The sequence below is a fragment of the Molothrus aeneus genome, chromosome 10 (assembly GCF_037042795.1).
Source record: "Molothrus aeneus isolate 106 chromosome 10, BPBGC_Maene_1.0, whole genome shotgun sequence".
NCBI lineage: Eukaryota > Metazoa > Chordata > Aves > Passeriformes > Icteridae > Molothrus > Molothrus aeneus.
The window spans coordinates 24877367-24895990 of record NC_089655.1 but is presented as its reverse complement, the minus strand read 5'-3'; the positions used below and the strand labels follow the sequence as shown (position 1 = coordinate 24895990).

Below are 18624 nucleotides of genomic sequence, written 5' to 3'. Positions count from 1 at the left end.
GAGTGGAAACTCTCTCACTGCCTGTCAGGTATGTCTGTCCTCTTTGGGCTATTTACAGATTGCCAGACGAGTTTCTTCCTTTTCTCTCTCTTTGTGGTTAATTAGGAAGTTCTACTTTTTTTTTTTTGTTGTTCACCTAAGATTTTTGAAGCAAGTCCTTTTTTTGCCTTTTTAGTTCAGTCTGTTTGCACACCACCCTGCGCTTCCCAAGCTTTGTTCAGTGGAGGCTCTGCAATGGGCACCTGGTTACAAAATCACATGCATTTTTAATGCCTCCTCTAATCTTACATTGCTTGGTGAAATTTGGTATTGTTTAAGGCACCAGGTAATGACAGGAGTGACCTGCTGGAGCACATGGCTTGTCCCAGGAAAAGGACTGGAACTCTGTAAGAATTACTGCAGGAAAGGGTGAATGTGAGATATTTATAATGATTTGAACACTGACCCTGGAAAGGATATAATCAGTATTTTCCCCACTTCTCTCTGTAGGAAGATGCAGTATTTTTGTTCTCTAGACCTTTTGAAATTTTTTTCTTGCCCACTTTTGACACTTCTATTGCTTCTGTGGTGAATAAAACCTCCTTCTTCAGAAATTTATTTTGCAAAAGTGCTCCATTTGTACAGCTAATGCTCATCTTTCCCTCTCCATTGCATCTGCCCTGCAGATCACTCACTGGCCAGTCCCATAAAGAAATGGGGATTCAGTTTCCACCTTTCTTGGCAGAAGTTACCCCTCTCAAGCCGCAGACATTTTAGTGTGTGTAGCTGGTAATAAAAGATTTCAGAAATTCCTGCCATGTCTGCCTCAGAGGTAATAAACCTCTAAAGGAACGCAGCAGAAAGCAGTGTGGTGTCTGGTTTGAATGAAAGGAATGACTGCAATTCATATTGCTGCTGTCGATGTTTGTCAGTCTCTTAGTAAAAATGAAACTCAATGAAGATGAAACTTTGTAAGAACGAAAGAAATAACCGTGGCCGAGAAATCTTTTTCCAGAGCTCAGAGCTGCCTGTCCGTGCAAGATGTCACAGCTATCTCGCTCCCAAGGAGAAATCACTCGGTGAATGAGGATGCAAGATCTTGCGGAGCGTATGCGACTGCATTAATTTGACAAAGGCGATGAGTGTGCATGGAAGCAGGCACGGAGCCGCAGGCATGCAGCCGCTAACCTTCCCTCGCATCCCCTCCCTCCTTCCCCCGAACGGCCCGGGGGGAACCGGGACGCGGGCAGGTGCAGAGGCCGCTGCAGCGGGCCCGGCGGAGCCTTGGCGAGGAGCACGGCGCCTCACGGGGCGGGGGGGCTGTTTGTTTGTTTCCTGCCCCATCGCGTTTTTATGATCGCCAAGAGGAAGAAGCCTTCAGGTCAGCCGGAGAACTGCTGGCCCGGCGGCCGGCGGACAAGGGCTCCTTTGATCGGCGGCGAGCGGGCAGCGGGGAGCGCCCGGGCTCGGATGTCCCGGCCATGCGGGAGCCCCGCGGCGCCGCCGCTGCCCGCGGGCGCTGAGCGCCGCCAGCCTGAGCCGAGCCCGAGCCGGAGCCGAGCCTGAGCCCGAGCCCCAGCCCGAGCCCGAGTCTGTGCCCGAGCCCCAGCCCCAGCCCCAGCCCCAGCCCCAGCCCCAGCCCCAGCCGGCGCCGCCTCCCCGCGGGCCCCGCGGGCGCGGACCCGCCGGCTCGGGGCGTCCCCGCCGCCTCCGCCCGGCGCCGCCCGGGGATGTGCGAGGCGGCCCCGCGGCCGGAGCCCTGCGAGCACCAGCGGGTGAGTGCGGGACGGGGCTGCGGGAGCGGGGCGGCACGGACGGACGGACGGACGGACGGACGGGGCTCCGCGCGGCTCCGCAAGCCGGGAGCTGGCAGCCGGCAGCCGGGACGCTGGGGCTGGGGCCCGGCTCGGCCGGGGGTCGCACCCCGGGAGCAGCGCCCCGAGCCACCCTCGGGGGGCCGGGACCGGCCCGGGCAGCGGCTGCGGCACAGCCGAGCGCCCTCCCCGCCCAGGGCGGCCCGGCCCGGCCTTAGGCGCCTCCCCGGGGGCCGGAGCCGCGCTCCGAGTGCTCCGGGGATGTGCAGAGCTCCGGGGATGTGCAGGGTTCTGGGGATGTGCAGAGCTCCGGGGATGTGCAGGGTTCTGGGGCTGCGCCCGGGTTCCGGGGCTGTGCAGAGCTCCTGGGATGTGCAGAGCTCCGGGAATCCACAGGGTTCTGGGGCTGTGCCCTGCTCCGGGATGTGCAGGGTTCCGGGATGTGCCTGGCTCCAGAGCTATGCCCGGCTACAGAGCTATGCCCGGCTCCAGGGCTGTGCCGGGCTCCGGGGCTGTGCCGGGCTCCGGGGCTGTACCGGGCTCCGAGGCTATGCCCGGCTCCGAGGCTGTACCGGGCTCCGAGGCTATGCCCGGCTCCGAGGCTGTACCGGGCTCCGAGGCTATGCCCGGCTCCGAGGCTGTGCCGGGCTCCGAGGCTGTGCCCGTCTCCGGGGCTGTGCCGGGCTCCGGGGATTGTTCCCTGCTCCGGGGATTGTTCCCTGCTCCGGGAATGTGCCCGGCTCCGGGGCTGTGCAGGGCTCCGGGGCTGTGCCCGGCTCCGGGGCTGTGCCCGGCTCCCGGGATGCGCTGGGCTCCGGGGATTGTTCCCTGCTGCGGGGATTGTTCCCTGCTGCGGGGACTGTTCCCTGCTCTGGGGCTGTACCGGGCTCCGGGGCTGTACCGGGCTCCGGGGATTGTTCCCTGCTCCGGGAATGTGCCCGGCTCCGGGGCTGTGCAGGGTTCCGGGATGTGCCTGGCTCCGGGGCTGTGCCTGGCTCCGGGGCTGTGCCGGGCTCCGGGGCTGTACCGGGCTCCGGGGCTGTGCCGGGCTCCGGGGATTGTTCCCTGCTCCGGGGCTGTGCCCGGCTCCCGGGATGCGCTGGGCTCCGTGCCGTTACCGTAAGAGCAGCAGCCGCCGCAGGCTGCCCGGCGATGCCCCGGCTGGCACGGGACAGGCTGCACAAGTTAATGAAAACGCAGTAAAGTATTCCTGTGATGTGCTACATTTTCTGTGGAGGTGACGCTGGGAACTAAGTAAGCCACAGACCGATTTCAACTAACCCATCCCAAATCCAAAAGCTAATGAATTCATTAACTCCTTCTGCCATCTAGATCAGCATCTGGCGAAACATCTTCAGCCCTCTGTGGAGTCTAAGCTTTAGCAGGCAGAGCAGAGGGGATCACATAAGCACCAGGAGAAGTGTAAGAAAACCAGAATACCGAGGCTTGTATCTGCTTAAATTATTCCTACAGTTTCGCTGTGCTTGCAGTAGCACATAAAGCAGCTTCTACCTGGTGGTCGTTAATGCAGATGGGTTCAACTCTCCAAATAACTAGAAGTAAAAATTCGTCAGATGCCTTTAGACAGAGGAGCTCTCCTGCAGGAACAGAAAGATTAGCTCGCTTGGAAAAACGCAGATGACTGCAAAGAACACATTTACACATGAAAGGTGCAGTGTTTCCTGCTGCTCTATGGAACTGTATTTTCAGTGCTCAAAGTCACCACCAGAGTCAGGAGATAAGCATCATTGCTTCAGTGAGGCTCCAAGTGCTCAGAGGATTCCGGAGACTCGGCACTATTTAGTCCATATAAATAACTTTTCTTTTGCTGCTTAATATGGCTGGAAGTGAGAAGGGGATAATGATAAATTTGCTTTTTTATTGCCTATGAACTTCTAGCCCATAGTTAATGCAGGGCAGATTTCTCACTCTTTTGCACATTTCAGTGGGATTTCAGTCCTGTGCCTCAGAGACCACTGCCTCATTTGACCAAAAATCCTGTTCTTCAGAGAAAAACAGCAGCTGATGAGGCACGTGAAAGTAGTTGTGCTGGTCCCTGTAGGTGCAGAAAGACAGAGGCTGGGAAGACCTCAGGATTCCAGCCTCCTGAGCCATGGAAGAGCTGCAGTTCTGGCACTGCCAGTCACCTCCTGCAGCTTGAAGTCCCAGGAGCAGTGACAGAAGGGCAGATGAGACATGCAGAAATAAAATATCCTCTCATTTATGTAGAGGAACAGTGTGAGAATGTCCAGTGAGCCACCAAGATAGGTGTTGGTAAACTCATGCCACACGAAATCTCACATCTGTGGGATATTGGCCATCTTTAGTTTATTAATAAACATACACTTTAGGGACCTGTTTTTGCAGCAGAGGAGCCTCGTTCTAGGGGAGGTGGACATCAGAGGAAGGAAGAGATTATTGGAAACTAAGGAACGTGAATCAGGCAGAAAACTAAGGAAAATAATCAGGCAGGAGTCCAGTAGAAAAGCAAAGACTGGAGATCTGAGAGATTGCAGCAGTTTGAGGAGAGTTTGAGTTGGGATGAACACAGGGCAGCAATACAGCTAAGCCAGTTTAAAATAATGAAGTTCTGAGTCTTAGACTTGACTGGATGCAGAGCCTGAGAATGGTCCCTCACTGACTTCTGCAGAGGGAGAGGGTGTAAGGAAGGTTGGCCTTTGTGCGAGGGGTCTGGTGAATGTAGTGTTCCCATTATTTATCCCAGTGAAACTCTCATAATCTTTCTCATTGAATGGAAAGGGTGTGGACTGCCTGTGGATGTAAAGTGCCCCAGGAAATGCTGGCAGGGACTCCCATTGTGAAGTACTGAGAAATACATTGCTGTGTGTGTAGGGGTTGGAATCGCAGTTGGTGGAGGAAAGTCTGGCCCTGGATAAGTGGGAGCAGGTGAAGGGAGGGCCCAGAGCTGCCACCACAGCACTGCAAAGGTGGCCCAGTTCCCTCTGAAGAGCAAGAGGAGGAGGAGGAGGAGGATCTCCAGCGCTGCTGCAAGGGCTGCACGAGTGAGCGGGAGCTGCTGCCAGCGGCGTTGCGTGACTCCTGAGAGTGGGGCTCTAACCTCCAAAGACAGCCCTGCTCACAGCTCTTTAAAAATTGCTGTGAACACTCACTGTCTTCAGTGTGAGTTTGACAGGCTCCCAGCAGAGCCTGATTTTTTTTCCTATTTTTAGAGCCAGCTGTAAAGCTGTAGTCAAGAACTGCTTACATAATATTTTAGAAGTGACAGCGAAGCACAATGGCATATTTTGACCTTTGGCATTAGATAAGTAATTGGCAGGTTAAGTTAATTTTTATTCAAGCAAAGAGACTTGCTTTTTACTGCTTGTGAACTCCTGTACCTTCACACAAGATTAAACTCCACGGGTACATTTTAAAAATAGGTTTTGGTTTGCTGGCCTTCCTTTTCTGTGTGGTGTGAAGGAAGCTCCTCCACGTGAAGGAACTCCACTCTTCTGCTCTCCATCCATGACACAAAGTGCATGGTACGTGAGTGTGAGTGTGAGTGAGTGTGAGTGAGTGTGTGTGTGTGTGTGCACGGGCCTGGCAGAGGGCAGGATTCTTCATTTCCTGACTGACAGCCCAGTAGTATTACAAACAATTGGAAAACTCACCTAGAAAACACCTTTGTTGTGTGCAGTTGAGGAGCCGGTTTCGAGCCTGTGACTCAGGGTAAGCGCTCAGTGAATATCCCTAATTCACTCAGTGAATATTTCTCTTCCAGACACTGGGTTATGGGCAAGTCAGAAAGCCAGATGGATATAACTGAAATGAATACTCCAAAACCAAAGAAGAAACTGGGATGGAGTGGCCTGGAAATAGGGCTGGCTGTGGTGGTGCTGCTGCTGGCCATCGTGGCCATCACCATGATCGTCCTGTACGCCACGTACGACGGTGAGTGCACGGGGCTGCCTGGGAGCAGGGGTACAGGCAGGGGAAAGGGCTGGGATGGCTGAAATGTAAAGCTGCTGTACCTGGGAGCACAGGTACAGGCAAGGGAATGGGCTGGGATGGCTGAAATGTAAAGCTGCTGTACCTGGGAGCACAGGTACAGGCAAGGGAATGGGCTGGGATGGCTGAAATGTAAAGCTGCTGTACCTGGGAGCACAGGTACAGGCAAGGGAATGGGCTGGGATGGCTGAAATGTAAAGCTGCTCTACCTGGGAGCACAGGTACAGGCAAGGGAATGGGCTGGGATGGCTGAAATGTAAAGCTGCTCTACCTGGGAGCACAGGTACAGGCAAGGGAATGGGCTGGGATGGCTGAAATGTAAAGTTGCTGTACCTGGGAGCAGGGGTACAGCAAGGGAATGGGCTGGGATGGCTGAAATGTAAAGCTGCTCTACCTGGGAGCACAGGTACAGGCAGGGGGAAGGTTTGGGATGCTGGAGGTACAGGCAGTGAGGAAAGGGCTGGGATGGCTGAAATGTAAAGCTGCATCCACATGGCTTGTTGCTGGAAAAACTCAGAAACTGCCTCTTTCCAACTGGGACTCGGTAGATTCGTTTGTTCATGCAAAGTTGTGGTAAACACAAACCATCTGCTTGCTCTGACTTAGGAATACTTCTGTTTGTAATTAATGCTTCAGTAAGCAACAATCCCAACAAAGAACAACATTGCTGAAGAAAACCAAACTTCAGGGCTCCCTTTGTGTTCCTATTTTTTCCTTTTTCAGGCTCTTGCAGCAAGGACTCTCAGTGAGTGTAGTCATCCTGAGAGGTTTTGTGCTTCAGTAGCCAGAGCAAAATAATTTCATTCGGAGGAAATACATTGGTAATTTTTGGGAAAGATAATACAGAGAAGCTAAAATTTCCATCTAGGATCAAACTAGAATTTTTCCTTATATTGGAATTAAGTGTTTGGTTTTTTTTTAAATTTTGAAGTACCTAGCAGTTGTGCTTAAGCTTTTTATTGAAGTATAGTTCAATTACGGGCTGGAAAAATACCATTATGGGGGAAAAAAGAAAGTTTTCTTTTCAAAGTCTCAAATGGAAATATTTTCATATTCCTGAATCCTGTATTTTGTTCAGAAGACTTCAGAGTGAATGTCTCAGAATTTTCATATAATTCCTTGAAAATCCTTTTGTCATTGTAAAGCATTGCTAATTTCAAACTGGCTTTGTCATTCTCTCCAGTCCTTGAGCTATTTTTCTCTAAATTGCTTCTCTGTTATAAAAATAGTATTTTGCCCACCTCCAATTGATGGGTCATTTTCCTCTGATGACTACAAAAATTCCACATGATGAGTGACTAGCACTGAATGACCCTAAAGGGTTGAAGATGATGATATTTTTAGAGCCTGATCCTATAAATATTCCCTTACTGACTGTAAGGTGTCCATTCATATTATCTTACTGTACACTGCAATTAAATTGACTGTCAATGGAAATATCTACAGTAGATTTTATTATATTGACATTGAGTAAATAATTAAGAATATGATTGTATTCTCTTTTAGATGGCATTTGCAAGACACCAGACTGTATCAAATCAGGTAAGAATGAAAATACATATGTTTTAAATCAATTTATGTGGTTTTAAACAAAATTGCTACCACGGAATTCTCCCACCTAACTGCAGACAAGTATGGCACATGGGAGCGTGGGTCTGTTACCCCACATGATTTTCTTGGCATAGTCCTTCTGCAAAAGTAAACTCTTGTGCTATGATATTGTCAATCTTACAGAGTCCTCCTCCATGTCCAAGAGATTCTGCCTGTTATAGTCTGACAAGCTGCTTCATCCTTCAGTAACAAGGGCAGCTGTTAAAGAATCCCAGGAACAGAGCACCATGGAGGCTCCCAAAGGTGCTGATTCACAGACACCATTTAGACCTGCAGATAGCGCAGAGCCAGCCCAGCAAAGTCAGTTTATTGGTGTCCTCACTTCCATGGGACTGCTGGCTGCAGGTGCTGTTTGAGCAGCTCGGTCTGCAGGGCAGGCCCCAGGGCAGCCCCTCGTGCCAGGAGCTGCCCAGTGCCATCAGGGTCATTTCAGGCTATGTAAGGTTTGTTATTTCCATCGCTGTCTGTTCACTGCACTTCCAAGGTGCTCTTCTCCCAGCATGAAAGCTCAGGCTGTGGTTGGGAAAATGATCCAATTAGCTCTCTAGCAGATTGTTTTTAATCTCTGATGATGCTCATTTTCAGCTGAATACACATTGCTACAGGGGAGTTCAGACAGACTATGGGATGGTGAATGAACTCCAAAAGGAAAAGCAGGAAAAGTTTGGAGAAATGAGGCACAATGTAGCAAGAAGTGCCTGAAATAATTAATCAGAACAATTTTGCTCTTTTATGCTTCTGTTAAATGCTTTAACGGCATTTACCCACTGGAAGGGATAAAGTGAAGATACCGACAGAGTTGATTGTTCATTTTGAGAGAAGAGCAAATAAATGACCAGAGGAAAAAAAAAGTAGTAAAATAAATAATGAACAAATAACAAAGAAAAAATATAATGAGAATTCATTGGTTATACCCAGGGTAAATACCAGTAACTGCATGGCACTGTCATCCATGGATTTGTGAGGCCACTGCAGTGTGGCACAGGAAGATACAATGCAGTTTGTACATTTGAGCATTTTTTGGATAAGCTGAGACACTCTGATGACTTCCCTGAGCTCAGGCAGCACAGCCTGATGGAACAGGCTGGGATTTTGGTCTCAGTTTTTTTTGGTCTCTCTTTCTTACCTAGGTAAGCATATTGTTTTCTCCTGAATCCTTCCCAGGTCACCGGTTGCTTTGCCAGCTCATATTTCTTTATTTGTAAGCTATTAAAGCAACAACTGGCAATCAGGAGTACTACAGTGAGATTAATCATTACTAGTAGATGATATGAAGCTCTACATTCTCGGTGCCAGGTAGGAACTGAGTAAACAAGTGACAGTAGGAACAAAGCCTAACTCTGGTTTGTCACAGCAACACTGAGCACTGATGAAGAGTACACTGTGTATTACCTGTATTTGTATAGGTATAAATCCACCTGGCTTAGAGATAAAATAATAAAATATTTGTAACATAATCGATTATAATGTCATTAAAAATAATTGATTATAATGTATCTGTGGTGTCAGCCAAATAATGAATGGTTATCTTGGGGCTCAGGTGTGCAAGTAGCACTCTTGGGGAGAGTATTCTGCATGGTCATACTTACTGTATGTACTTCACAGGCAGCCCTAAATGAAAGACCACAGTGCCCACAGCTGAGCCCTTCCTGGTACTTTTGCAGTATTTAGGCTTTAGGTTCTGATCAAATTGGATAGCTGATATTGGCTGGGCTGGACACTGCAGCAGGAGAGCTATGGGAGATGATTATTTCTGTGTGGCACATTGGATTACCCAGGAGCTGACTCCAAGCAGAGCAACCTGACTGCACAGTTCAAGCCAGGTTTGATATTACACTGTTAATGATTCCTCAGATTTAAGCAAGACATGGCTTTCTCCTGGCTTTTGTTGTGAGGTTTTTCCCAAAGGACAAGTCCGTGGATAAGGGCCATCTTCTCCTGGTGTCAGAAGATGTTTCTGTCCTGCTGTTACTGTTTGGCAGGGCTGGGTGCCCACTCCTGGCTGGGAAAGTCTGTGCTGCTGGACTGACACATGCCAAGGGCATCCAAGGGACAGGGATGCCCTTCAGGGGCTGCCTCAGCCTGGCAGAGAGATCAGAGGGATGCCCTTAAAACAGGAGATGGCAGGAACAGTTACAACCTTCCTCTTTCACAGCAAATTGGTGGAGTTAGGACAGGAATAAACTGCAGCATTCAAAACACTCCCCTTCCCCTAACTGAAACAGGGAAAAAGGACAGAAACCAGCACCGGAGCTTCCACAATCCCCGAGCACTTGGGGCTGCAGCAAGTGTCACAGTTAGTAAGAACATGACTGAATTTCCCAGTCTCTGGCTGTTGGCGTGATCCTGTGTCCCTTCAAATAGAAGTCACCCTGAAGCCATTGACTTCAGAAAGGAAACCATCACTAGGAGGCTTTGCATCTATTTCCACAGTGGGTTTTATGCTACAGAAGCAGTCTGAGGTTGAAAATGCACCTGTCCATGGCTATTTCCATCTTGCAGGAGCTGGAACATTGTAAAACCATCAGATGTTGGCCTAGAATGTAACACTCCTGAGCCAACAGAAAAATGGGGCAGGCAAACCAACACAAACACCATAGACTCTGTCTCCATTTCCACCAGCACAAGAGACATGGAAAATATTGAAAGTACTGGAAAAATAACTATAAATATTTGACTTGCCCATGTGGAGGAATGAACACTTGAAATCACAAGCCTCATAATTTACTAAAAATAATGTCAGAAAAATGGGAAGAATATTCAGTATCCTGGGAAATTCAGAGGTATCCCTAGCTCCTGCCTGACTCCCAAGATCTCCCTTTTCTGTGACAGACTCTGTTCTGACACACTGGTGGTAGAAGCAGTCTGGGTGGGATAGGAATAGGTACAGGGAGAAGCCCAGGGGGTTTATGGGCAGCAGCTGGGAAGCTGCCATCAAGGAGTTGGATTTCACTGAGAATCCCTGTCACAACTGGTCAGTGACTGGCCAGTCTTGGACAAGCCACTCCAGGGAGTCAAAGGGATAGCAAGAGGCAGGATCAGCTCTAGAGTAAAATGGGGAGCAGGTCTAATAATGAGTGTGGCTTCCAGAAGGCATTAATAGAAAAACCTTTCCTGACAAGAACTGAAATAGTCCAACAAAGCCAGTATTTGATTGAAATAGACAGGATTGAATTGAGTCTAAATCATACTTAATGACCAAAATTACATTACAGTGAATAATTAACCTGTGCTATGCCTTGTGCTTTTCATGTCCCTTTTCACCACGTTTCAGTACAAAGAAGGCCAGGTGAAGGGTAAATGAAACATCTTACATTTTATTTAGAAGCGAGTGACCACTCACAGGGAGCAGGAACTTCTGTCAGTTTACCACCAGTAAACACAGCCAACTGGAAACTGTGGAAGTGTGGTCAGCACAGGAATAGCAATTCCTTGTTCGCCGCTGAGAACTTTGTTTGCTCTAGAACACCCAAGTACGCTTGAGCCTATCCTGAACTGAGTACATTTATGACCTCCCTGCTGAGAGACAAGGTGCAGTGTGTGCAAAATGTGTCTGTGTGCTGCAGCTGCCAGGATCCTGGAGAACATGGACCCCAGTGCCAGACCCTGCCAGGACTTCTACCAGTACGCCTGCGGGGGGTGGCTCAAGAGGAACGTCATCCCCGAGACCAGCTCCCGTTATAGCAACTTTGACATTTTGAGAGACGAACTAGAAGTTGTTCTAAAAGGTCAGTGCAGTTTGGGGACTAAATAAAGTTTCTGCTTGGCCTTACGTGTTATCCCAAGAAGTTGTAGTTTTCTAGCAAAGCTAAAAATACTACCAGATACTTCAGGTTTTTTGTGTTTGCTTCAGGACAAATCTACCCCAAAGTGTTTGAGGGCTCTGGGAGTGTGCTGCTGTGTCTGACACTGGAGCAGAGCTGAGCAGACCTGCCCTTGCTGCTATCTGCAGATAAGACCAGCTGCAGTCCCCACCCTGAGCCTGCCCAGCGACAGCACCTGGCAGGTGAAGGAGGAGGAGGAGGAGGAGGGAGCGGTCTGTCTGTGTCCACATCAGCTGAAAAGCTGCAAGCTGCTCTCTGGCTGCCCATGCCCTGCCTATCTGTGTTCCATCAGAAAGCCCAAAGAGCAGGGAAGCTATTTCCCTACCTGCCATATCAACAGTATCAAATTCTTCACCATCCCTTTTTTCAGGTGAAAATAACAGAGTCCAAGAAGGCAGTCTGTACTCATGTAACACTCTCCAGCCCATTCTCTCCAGGCTAAATATCCTTTTTGTTTTTACTTTGCCTATCTCCTGGTTTTGCCAGCTGTGTCTTCACACAATAGCCTGGTTGCTTAAAACCTGTCCCTGAGGAGTCAGAGCATTGTATTTCACCCAGGGATCCTAGAGAGTTATCTACTGGCTCTGTTCCACATCCCAGCACAGACTGCAGCCACTGCAGGGCCCTTCACCTGCAGAGCTTTCCCCTCAGCTGAAGGACAGAGCCTCCCTGGGCTGGGCACAGAGCTCTCCTGGCCCAGCCCTGCTCCTCAGAGCCTGCCAGCATGGAGCAGAGTGACCATGATAGAGCAGAGTGACCATGGCAGAGCAGGAGTGACCACGAGAGAGCAGGAGTGACCATGACAGAGCAGGAGTGACCATGACAGAGCAGGAGTGACCATGGTAGAGCAGGAGTGACCATGGCAGAGCAGCAATGACCATGGCAGAGCAGCAGTGACCATGGCAGAGCAGGAGTGACCATGGCAGAGCAGGAGTGACCATGGCAGAGCAACAATGACCATGACAGAGCAGCAGTGACCATGGCAGAGCAGGAGTGACCATGGCAGAGCAGCAATGACCGTGGCAGAGCAGGAGTGACCATGACAGAGCAGCAGTGACCATGGCAGAGCAGGAGTGACCATGGCAGAGCAGCAATGACCGTGGCAGAGCAGCAGTGACCATGGCAGAGCAGCAATGACCATGGCAGAGCAGCAGTGACCATGGCAGAGCAGGAGTGACCATGGCAGAGCAGGAGTGACCATGGCAGAGCAGGAGTGACCATGGCAGAGCAGCAGTGACCATGACACAGCAGGAGTGACCATGACAGAGCAGCAATGACCATGACAGAGCAGGAGTGACCATGACAGAGCAGCAATGACCATGGCAGAGCAGCAGTGACCATGACTCACTGTGTGTGTTTCAGATGTCCTCGACACCCCCAGCACCAACGATATCCCAGCAGTGCAGAAGGCAAAAACCCTCTACAGGTCCTGCATAAATGAAAGTAAGTGTCCCCTGAGGCCATTGCCAACAGGATACCCCAGCAGCACCCAAAGGGTGCCTCAGGCAGCTGCACCCGTGTCCCATTCTGTGCATCCTTTCTCAGATAATATCCTGTGTGAAAACTGAAATGTGTCTATTCTGTAGAGCCCAGTCAGAATGCCAGCAGTAACACTGGTGTTGTACCTCCTGCTTTACTACCTTAGGTGTTTTAGGCAACTCTTCAGTTACTAATTTGCTGCAGATACATAAACTCAAAGCCTTTCAGTTAAATGGGAGTTGACTTCTTTTGTAGAAGCTAGCAGGGATGAAGTGAAAGCTACCTGGCACACCAGGCTCTGCCACTGGAACAAAGAGCAGTAAAACAGTTTGCAGTGCTTCCTAAATCATATCTTTATAGTTTCTGTAATAGTATGAATACTTTTCAAAACTATTATTTCAAGCTATCTGCAGAGAGAAAAGAAGAAAGTACTTCAATGCCATGGTCTCATATGCTGTTTGTGACTGGAACATTTTTACATTAAATGTTAAGGCACAGTCATACATCACAGCAAACTGCTGCTGTGGCGATGGGAGAAACTGTTCTCAGCTTCATTTTTCTGAACTCATTATAATATATGTGATAATATAGAACATTTGTGGGGTTTAAAATGTCATGGTAACTCATTTTGTCTTTTCCAAAAGCTGCTATTGATCTCCGAGGTGGAAGTCCTCTAATTAGTTTATTGCCAAATGTGTCTGAGTGGCCTGTAGCAACAACTAACTGGGATGATTCCTATGGTGAGATAACCTGTGCTTATTTCCTTTTTGTTAAAATATCTGAATTATTTAATTTATTGCTTACTAAAAATACAGACTGACTATACCTTCCGTTTGCTTAGGTACTGCTTGGACAGCTGAGACAGCTATTGCACAGCTCAACTCCAGATATGGAAAAAAGGTCCTTATTAATTTTTTTGTTGGCACAGACGATAAAAATTCCACAGCACATATCATTCACGTAAGTCTGCCTGGGTGCCATGGCCTTTTGATCACAAAACTGCAGCAAATAACTGGAAGCACAGACATAAAAGTTAGCAAGGAGAAATATCAGTGATCCGAATTTGACCCGAGTACTTTGTAGATGAATTTGCGAGTTAATGTGGTTTTCAGCTGAGACTCTGGGTTTCACAGCTCCCTGTCTGCTCTCCCAGCTGACAGCTTTGTTCTGTGTGCTCCTCCAGTGTTACTGCCAGTGAGACAGGAGTGGCAGAGACAGAAAGGTCATCTCTGAAACCTGAACATGCAGACAGGGCAGGACCTGCACTGCTGGGATGCAGCAGTCAGGGCAGCAAGGGCCAATCTCTCCTGCCAGGGGTGGATGGGCCCTCACGTGCAGGGATTCCAGAGATGCAGGAGCTGCCTGGCTTGTCTCTGGGCTGTTCTGTCACCTGTGGCTCACCTGTTGTCACACTGGCTGCCAGTGCCTTGCAGTGTTCAGCAACAGGAGAAGAAAAGATTGAAAAGAAAAAACAAAGAGTTTAACAAGAATTAAAATAGTTGGGCAAGGTGGGCAATTGAAAAAGGTGGGCAACAAGAAGAGAGAGGAATGCCACTGTGGCCAGAAAATAATCTGTCCAGTGAAGCATCAGCACCTGTAGTTACCAAAAGAAGAGTGCAGGGCTCTGCCATTTCCCCTTGAGCACTTCTGGGTTTTTCTTTGCCTTTACAGATCGACCAGCCTGGGCTGGGGCTGCCTTCCCGGGACTACTACGAGTGCACTGGGGCATACCAAGAGGTGAGGGGCAGCTGGCACACCCCTGGGGACAGTGCTCCTGTTTCAGCCTCTATTTCCAAGGCAGCTCCTTGACTTTTTAAGACCCTTTGGAAGGAGATAAAACATGAAACAAATAAGCTTTGTTACAGAGCGTCACAGCTTCACAGCTGGATCAAGAGCTATCCCCTGGCTGTCAGAGTTGTATTTAGGCAGAATACAAGTGGCCATGAGCAGCCCTGTTGTGCCACTGCAGAAAGGAGGTCACTTCTGAGCTGTGACCGACTGGCAGCAGCTGCTGCAGGTGAACTTCCACCAGGAATAGGCTTGGGAAGAAAGACAGAACACTCAGAACCAAAGAGACACTTTGCTGTATGAAAGATCTGAAAAGATCACAGTCTCCTGCCCCAACTGCTGAGCACAAACACAGCAGCAAAAGGATGTGATAGCACAGAAATGGCTCAGATACCTGAAACCTCGCATGGTCTCCTTTAATTCGTGTTTGCTCATTACTTCTGTGGGTCTCATTAACCTGTTAGCACTGACACTGTATCCCTGTTGCTAATCTTGGATGAGCTGTAAGTCCTTGAGAGCTCATGGCTGTCTGTGCTGAAGTCATGGAGCTGAAACTGCTACCACAGTGACCTTTAATTAACCACATTCCTTCTGTGTAATTAAATGCAGGAGCAATGAGAAAGTGTACAGGCCATTTGGGCTTTGTAGGTATTTTGCTGATGTGCCAACAGTTAATAGTGATTACATTTAATTACAGATCACATGCTCATTAAGACAATCATTGCCATCTGAACTGCCCAGTTCCATGTGAGATGGCCTTTAGGAGCTGACTCACATTGCACAGTCTGTGCCTTCCATGTGTTGTGTTAACTGAGAGACCATTCCTGTCCTCTGACCTACCTGAGTATCAGCTCGGCACTGCTGGAAAGTGGAGGAGGCAATACTGCTGGAAAACAGCTTTATCATGGCAGGCAGGTTCCCAGTGTCCCAGTGTCATTGCTCCACGCAGAGCTGTTCCCTCCCAGCCCCGCTCTCCTGCTCCTGGCTCTGCTTCCTGCTCTTATTCCACTGCAGGAGCTGCACACAGCAAAACCGGCTCTGCCTCCTCTGCCCCAGCAGCACTGCCCGCCCCAGAGCCACAGCTGGAACCTGCCAATGAGATCATTTCAAAATCTTTTTCTCTTGTAAGATACAGGATGGCTCTGCTCACACAGGAGGGATTCCAATGCCTTAAGTTTCCACTGAAAGTGCTGAGCTATTTATACAGTCCAGATGAAATTAGCTGACTTAGTTCTTTGCTACCTGACTTCAGAGCTGCACTTAGCAGAAAAATAAAGTCACTGATTGGTACCTAAAAATCACGGGTTTGAGGTAATAGCTATATTGAATTTCATGATGGCTGGTATGCACTGTCTTTTGTGACTTGTTGTAGCTGTCCGTGGTTTCATGGGCTTTTCTATTTCTGAAGTGATCTCTCCTGCTTGTAACTGGCCCTGGGAGTTGAGCCCTTTGGGCAGCTGAGCCCTGTCCCTGTCCCTGTCCCTGCTGGCAGCCCCAGGTGGGCACAGCCCCAGGTGGGCACAGCCTGGCAGGGAAGGTGCCCAGGAGGGGACAGGGAACGATTGCTCACATGCAGCACTCATTACAGAGGTGTGTCCCCTGCCTTAGGAGCTGAATGTACCAAAATACTCCTATCAGTAAAGCTGATGACATGCACACCTTATTAATCCTAGCTTTAATCACTGCTTTGGTAGGTTACGTTGCATAAAACAGATTTATTATTTGATAGCTGATCCAGCACTGTGCATGGCTTTTTATTTGCATTGAAAAGGAATATTGAAAACAGCATTTCTGTTGATAAAAAAATGAGTGTGGCTTACAAATGAGGAACTAGAATTACAAATAATAATGGAATTACAATAAAAGTTCCATAAAATATAATGACACCTTAAGATATTTGGCTGTGTGGCATTTCAGAGAATTTGCTGCTGTATTTACATTCTTATCATTACTGAACTCTTTAATGTTAGATTTCATATAAATTGTCTGTAGTATACCTAACTTTGCATACAGCAATGTGAGTTCTAGCTGTTCCAAGAAGCACTGGGGGAGGTTCACAGCTTCTGGGAGAGCTTTTCCCACAAAGCAAATTCCCTCGGTTTATGTTCCTGGGAACACAGCTCTTTGGAAATGGTATTTTTGGAAGTTGTAATTAAAGTGAGCTAGAAAAAACACGGGTGACGGTTTAAATATGGACATACAAATGTCTCATTCTAAATAATGAAAACAGTGCAGTCATTGGGAGTGTTCAGCTTTGAACAGTGCTCCAGTTACCCAGCAGTGCTCCATCAGGGAATGCTCACAGTTAATTTCTAGTTGTGACCTAACAGTATTTCTGATAAAATTGACCTGTTTAAATAAGGAATGAAGAACTGTAGTTCATAAAAATGAAGGTGAAATCTTGAAGATAATCAAGGTGTGCTCTCCTTGGAAGAGTTTTGTCTTTAAACTGTTCCTGTTTTTTCCTGCAGGCATGTTCTGCCTATGTTGATTTCATGACTTCTGTAGCTAAACTAATCCGACAAGAAAGAAATATTTCTGTCAATGAGAGCGACATTTCTGCACAAATGAGAAGAGTTATGGAGCTGGAGAAAGAGATTGCCAATGTAAGAAAAACTTCTTTAAACTATCCTTGAAATAACTGGCTTTTTTCATAATACCAAAGAGAGCTGACTGTGCAGTGAGTGGTTAACCTCCTTGCTGCTGCTGTTTCGTGGGAGTAGAAATGCACAGAGCCTGTTACACCTGAAGGAACAGCTGTGTCCTGGGAGGAGCCAGGGAAAGTATTTGAGGCAGCTGTTTCCCAAACAACAAAATGTTTTATCCTGATCTGCTCACAGAACCTGCAAGAGCAGAGAGAGACAGACTTGGGGTTTGGTTAATGTGGTTTAGAGCGTGAGTTTTGGGAGATGCTTCGAACAGTGGGGCCTCTCCTCCCTTTGTCCCGTTTCCCTGTGGGCTGTTTGGATCCCAGAGCAGCAGATTCCCAGCCCTTGGCCTGCTGTGAGCACAAAGTCATGTTTGTGCTGCACAAGCTGCTCCACAATGCTGATTGTTCCAAGGGCATTTTTTACCAAACACTGTTCTCCCTTAAAAGAAAAGGGCAAAGGAAAAATAATATCATGAATTTGACTTTGGAGGAATAGTGAGGGATTGAATGTGCATGGAGAAAACCAAAGGCATTCATGAGCAAAGCGTGGCTTATTATTATTAAGCATTGCAGCAGGACCTGAAGCTGAGGGTGACCATGAAACAGGCTGAATACATATTTTATAGCTTCAGCTATTTTTGAAGTTACACTGATAGTAAGGTCACATACTTGGGAAAAGCATTTATATAAACTAAAGCCATCTGATTTGGATTGTCTTCATTTTCGTGAGAAACACACCTCTGGGCCTGGATCAGAAATGGGCAATTATTATCAAAAAGGGAATTCACTGAAGAAAGGCTAAAGAGGAGTATGAGGGGAACTCATGCCTGCAATGTCCCTGCAGCAGTTGCTGCTGGTGGGGCCCAGCTGGTGCTGGGGAAGCTGCCACTGCCTGGGATTTTAACCTTTCATCCAAAACTCAGCATCAGCCTCAACGTGACTGAAGAGAGCTGGCATTGTGCTCTTGGGAGTTTGTTTAAAAAACACAGAAAAAAACCCACTGAATGCACAATAGAATAGGAAAGAGGAAGCGGAAGAGAAGGATGAAAGGAGGCTTGGCATAACTGATTTTCCAAAGCACTTGAAAAGGGTAAAATCTGCTGCTGTAGATGCAGATGTTGAACTACTCAGCAGTGCAAAGTGCCAGTGCCCAGAGCAGCACAGAGCTGGGTGAGCTGGGGCTGAGCCTCCCCAGCAGTGCTGTGGGTCACAAAGAACACACAGGGCAGCAGCGCACCCTGAGCGAACCAAAACTCCGGGGAACTCACTAATACACTCAGTAATCTTCTCCTGATTAACTCTGGCAGGCAACAACAAAATCTGAAGACAGAAATGATCCACTTCTGCTGTACAATAAAATGACCTTGGCACAACTCCAAAAGAACTTCTCACTGGTAATCAATCATAAGGTGAGTGATCAATAACCTGGTATTTAACCTCTAATTTATCACTGATGGGATTAAACAATGAAGCCTGGATTTTTTTCTGTTAAAGACATATTTGCAATTGA

At 48.2% G+C, this 18624-nt stretch overlaps 1 protein-coding gene across 1 annotated transcript in view; it reads left to right on the top strand.

Annotated features, from left to right (window-relative positions):
* The first annotated feature begins 5545 nt into the window (after positions 1-5545).
* Positions 5546-18624, top strand: part of MME (membrane metalloendopeptidase) — a 31978-nt gene continuing 18899 nt past the window's right edge. Inside the window, exons 1-9 of the mRNA XM_066556651.1 lie at positions 5546-5705; positions 7269-7304; positions 10940-11101; positions 12560-12640; positions 13321-13416; positions 13518-13636; positions 14348-14413; positions 16936-17070; positions 18422-18523. Coding sequence (XP_066412748.1) covers positions 5546-5705; positions 7269-7304; positions 10940-11101; positions 12560-12640; positions 13321-13416; positions 13518-13636; positions 14348-14413; positions 16936-17070; positions 18422-18523 — 957 coding nt within the window. The remainder of the gene's footprint in view (positions 5706-7268; positions 7305-10939; positions 11102-12559; positions 12641-13320; positions 13417-13517; positions 13637-14347; positions 14414-16935; positions 17071-18421; positions 18524-18624) is intronic.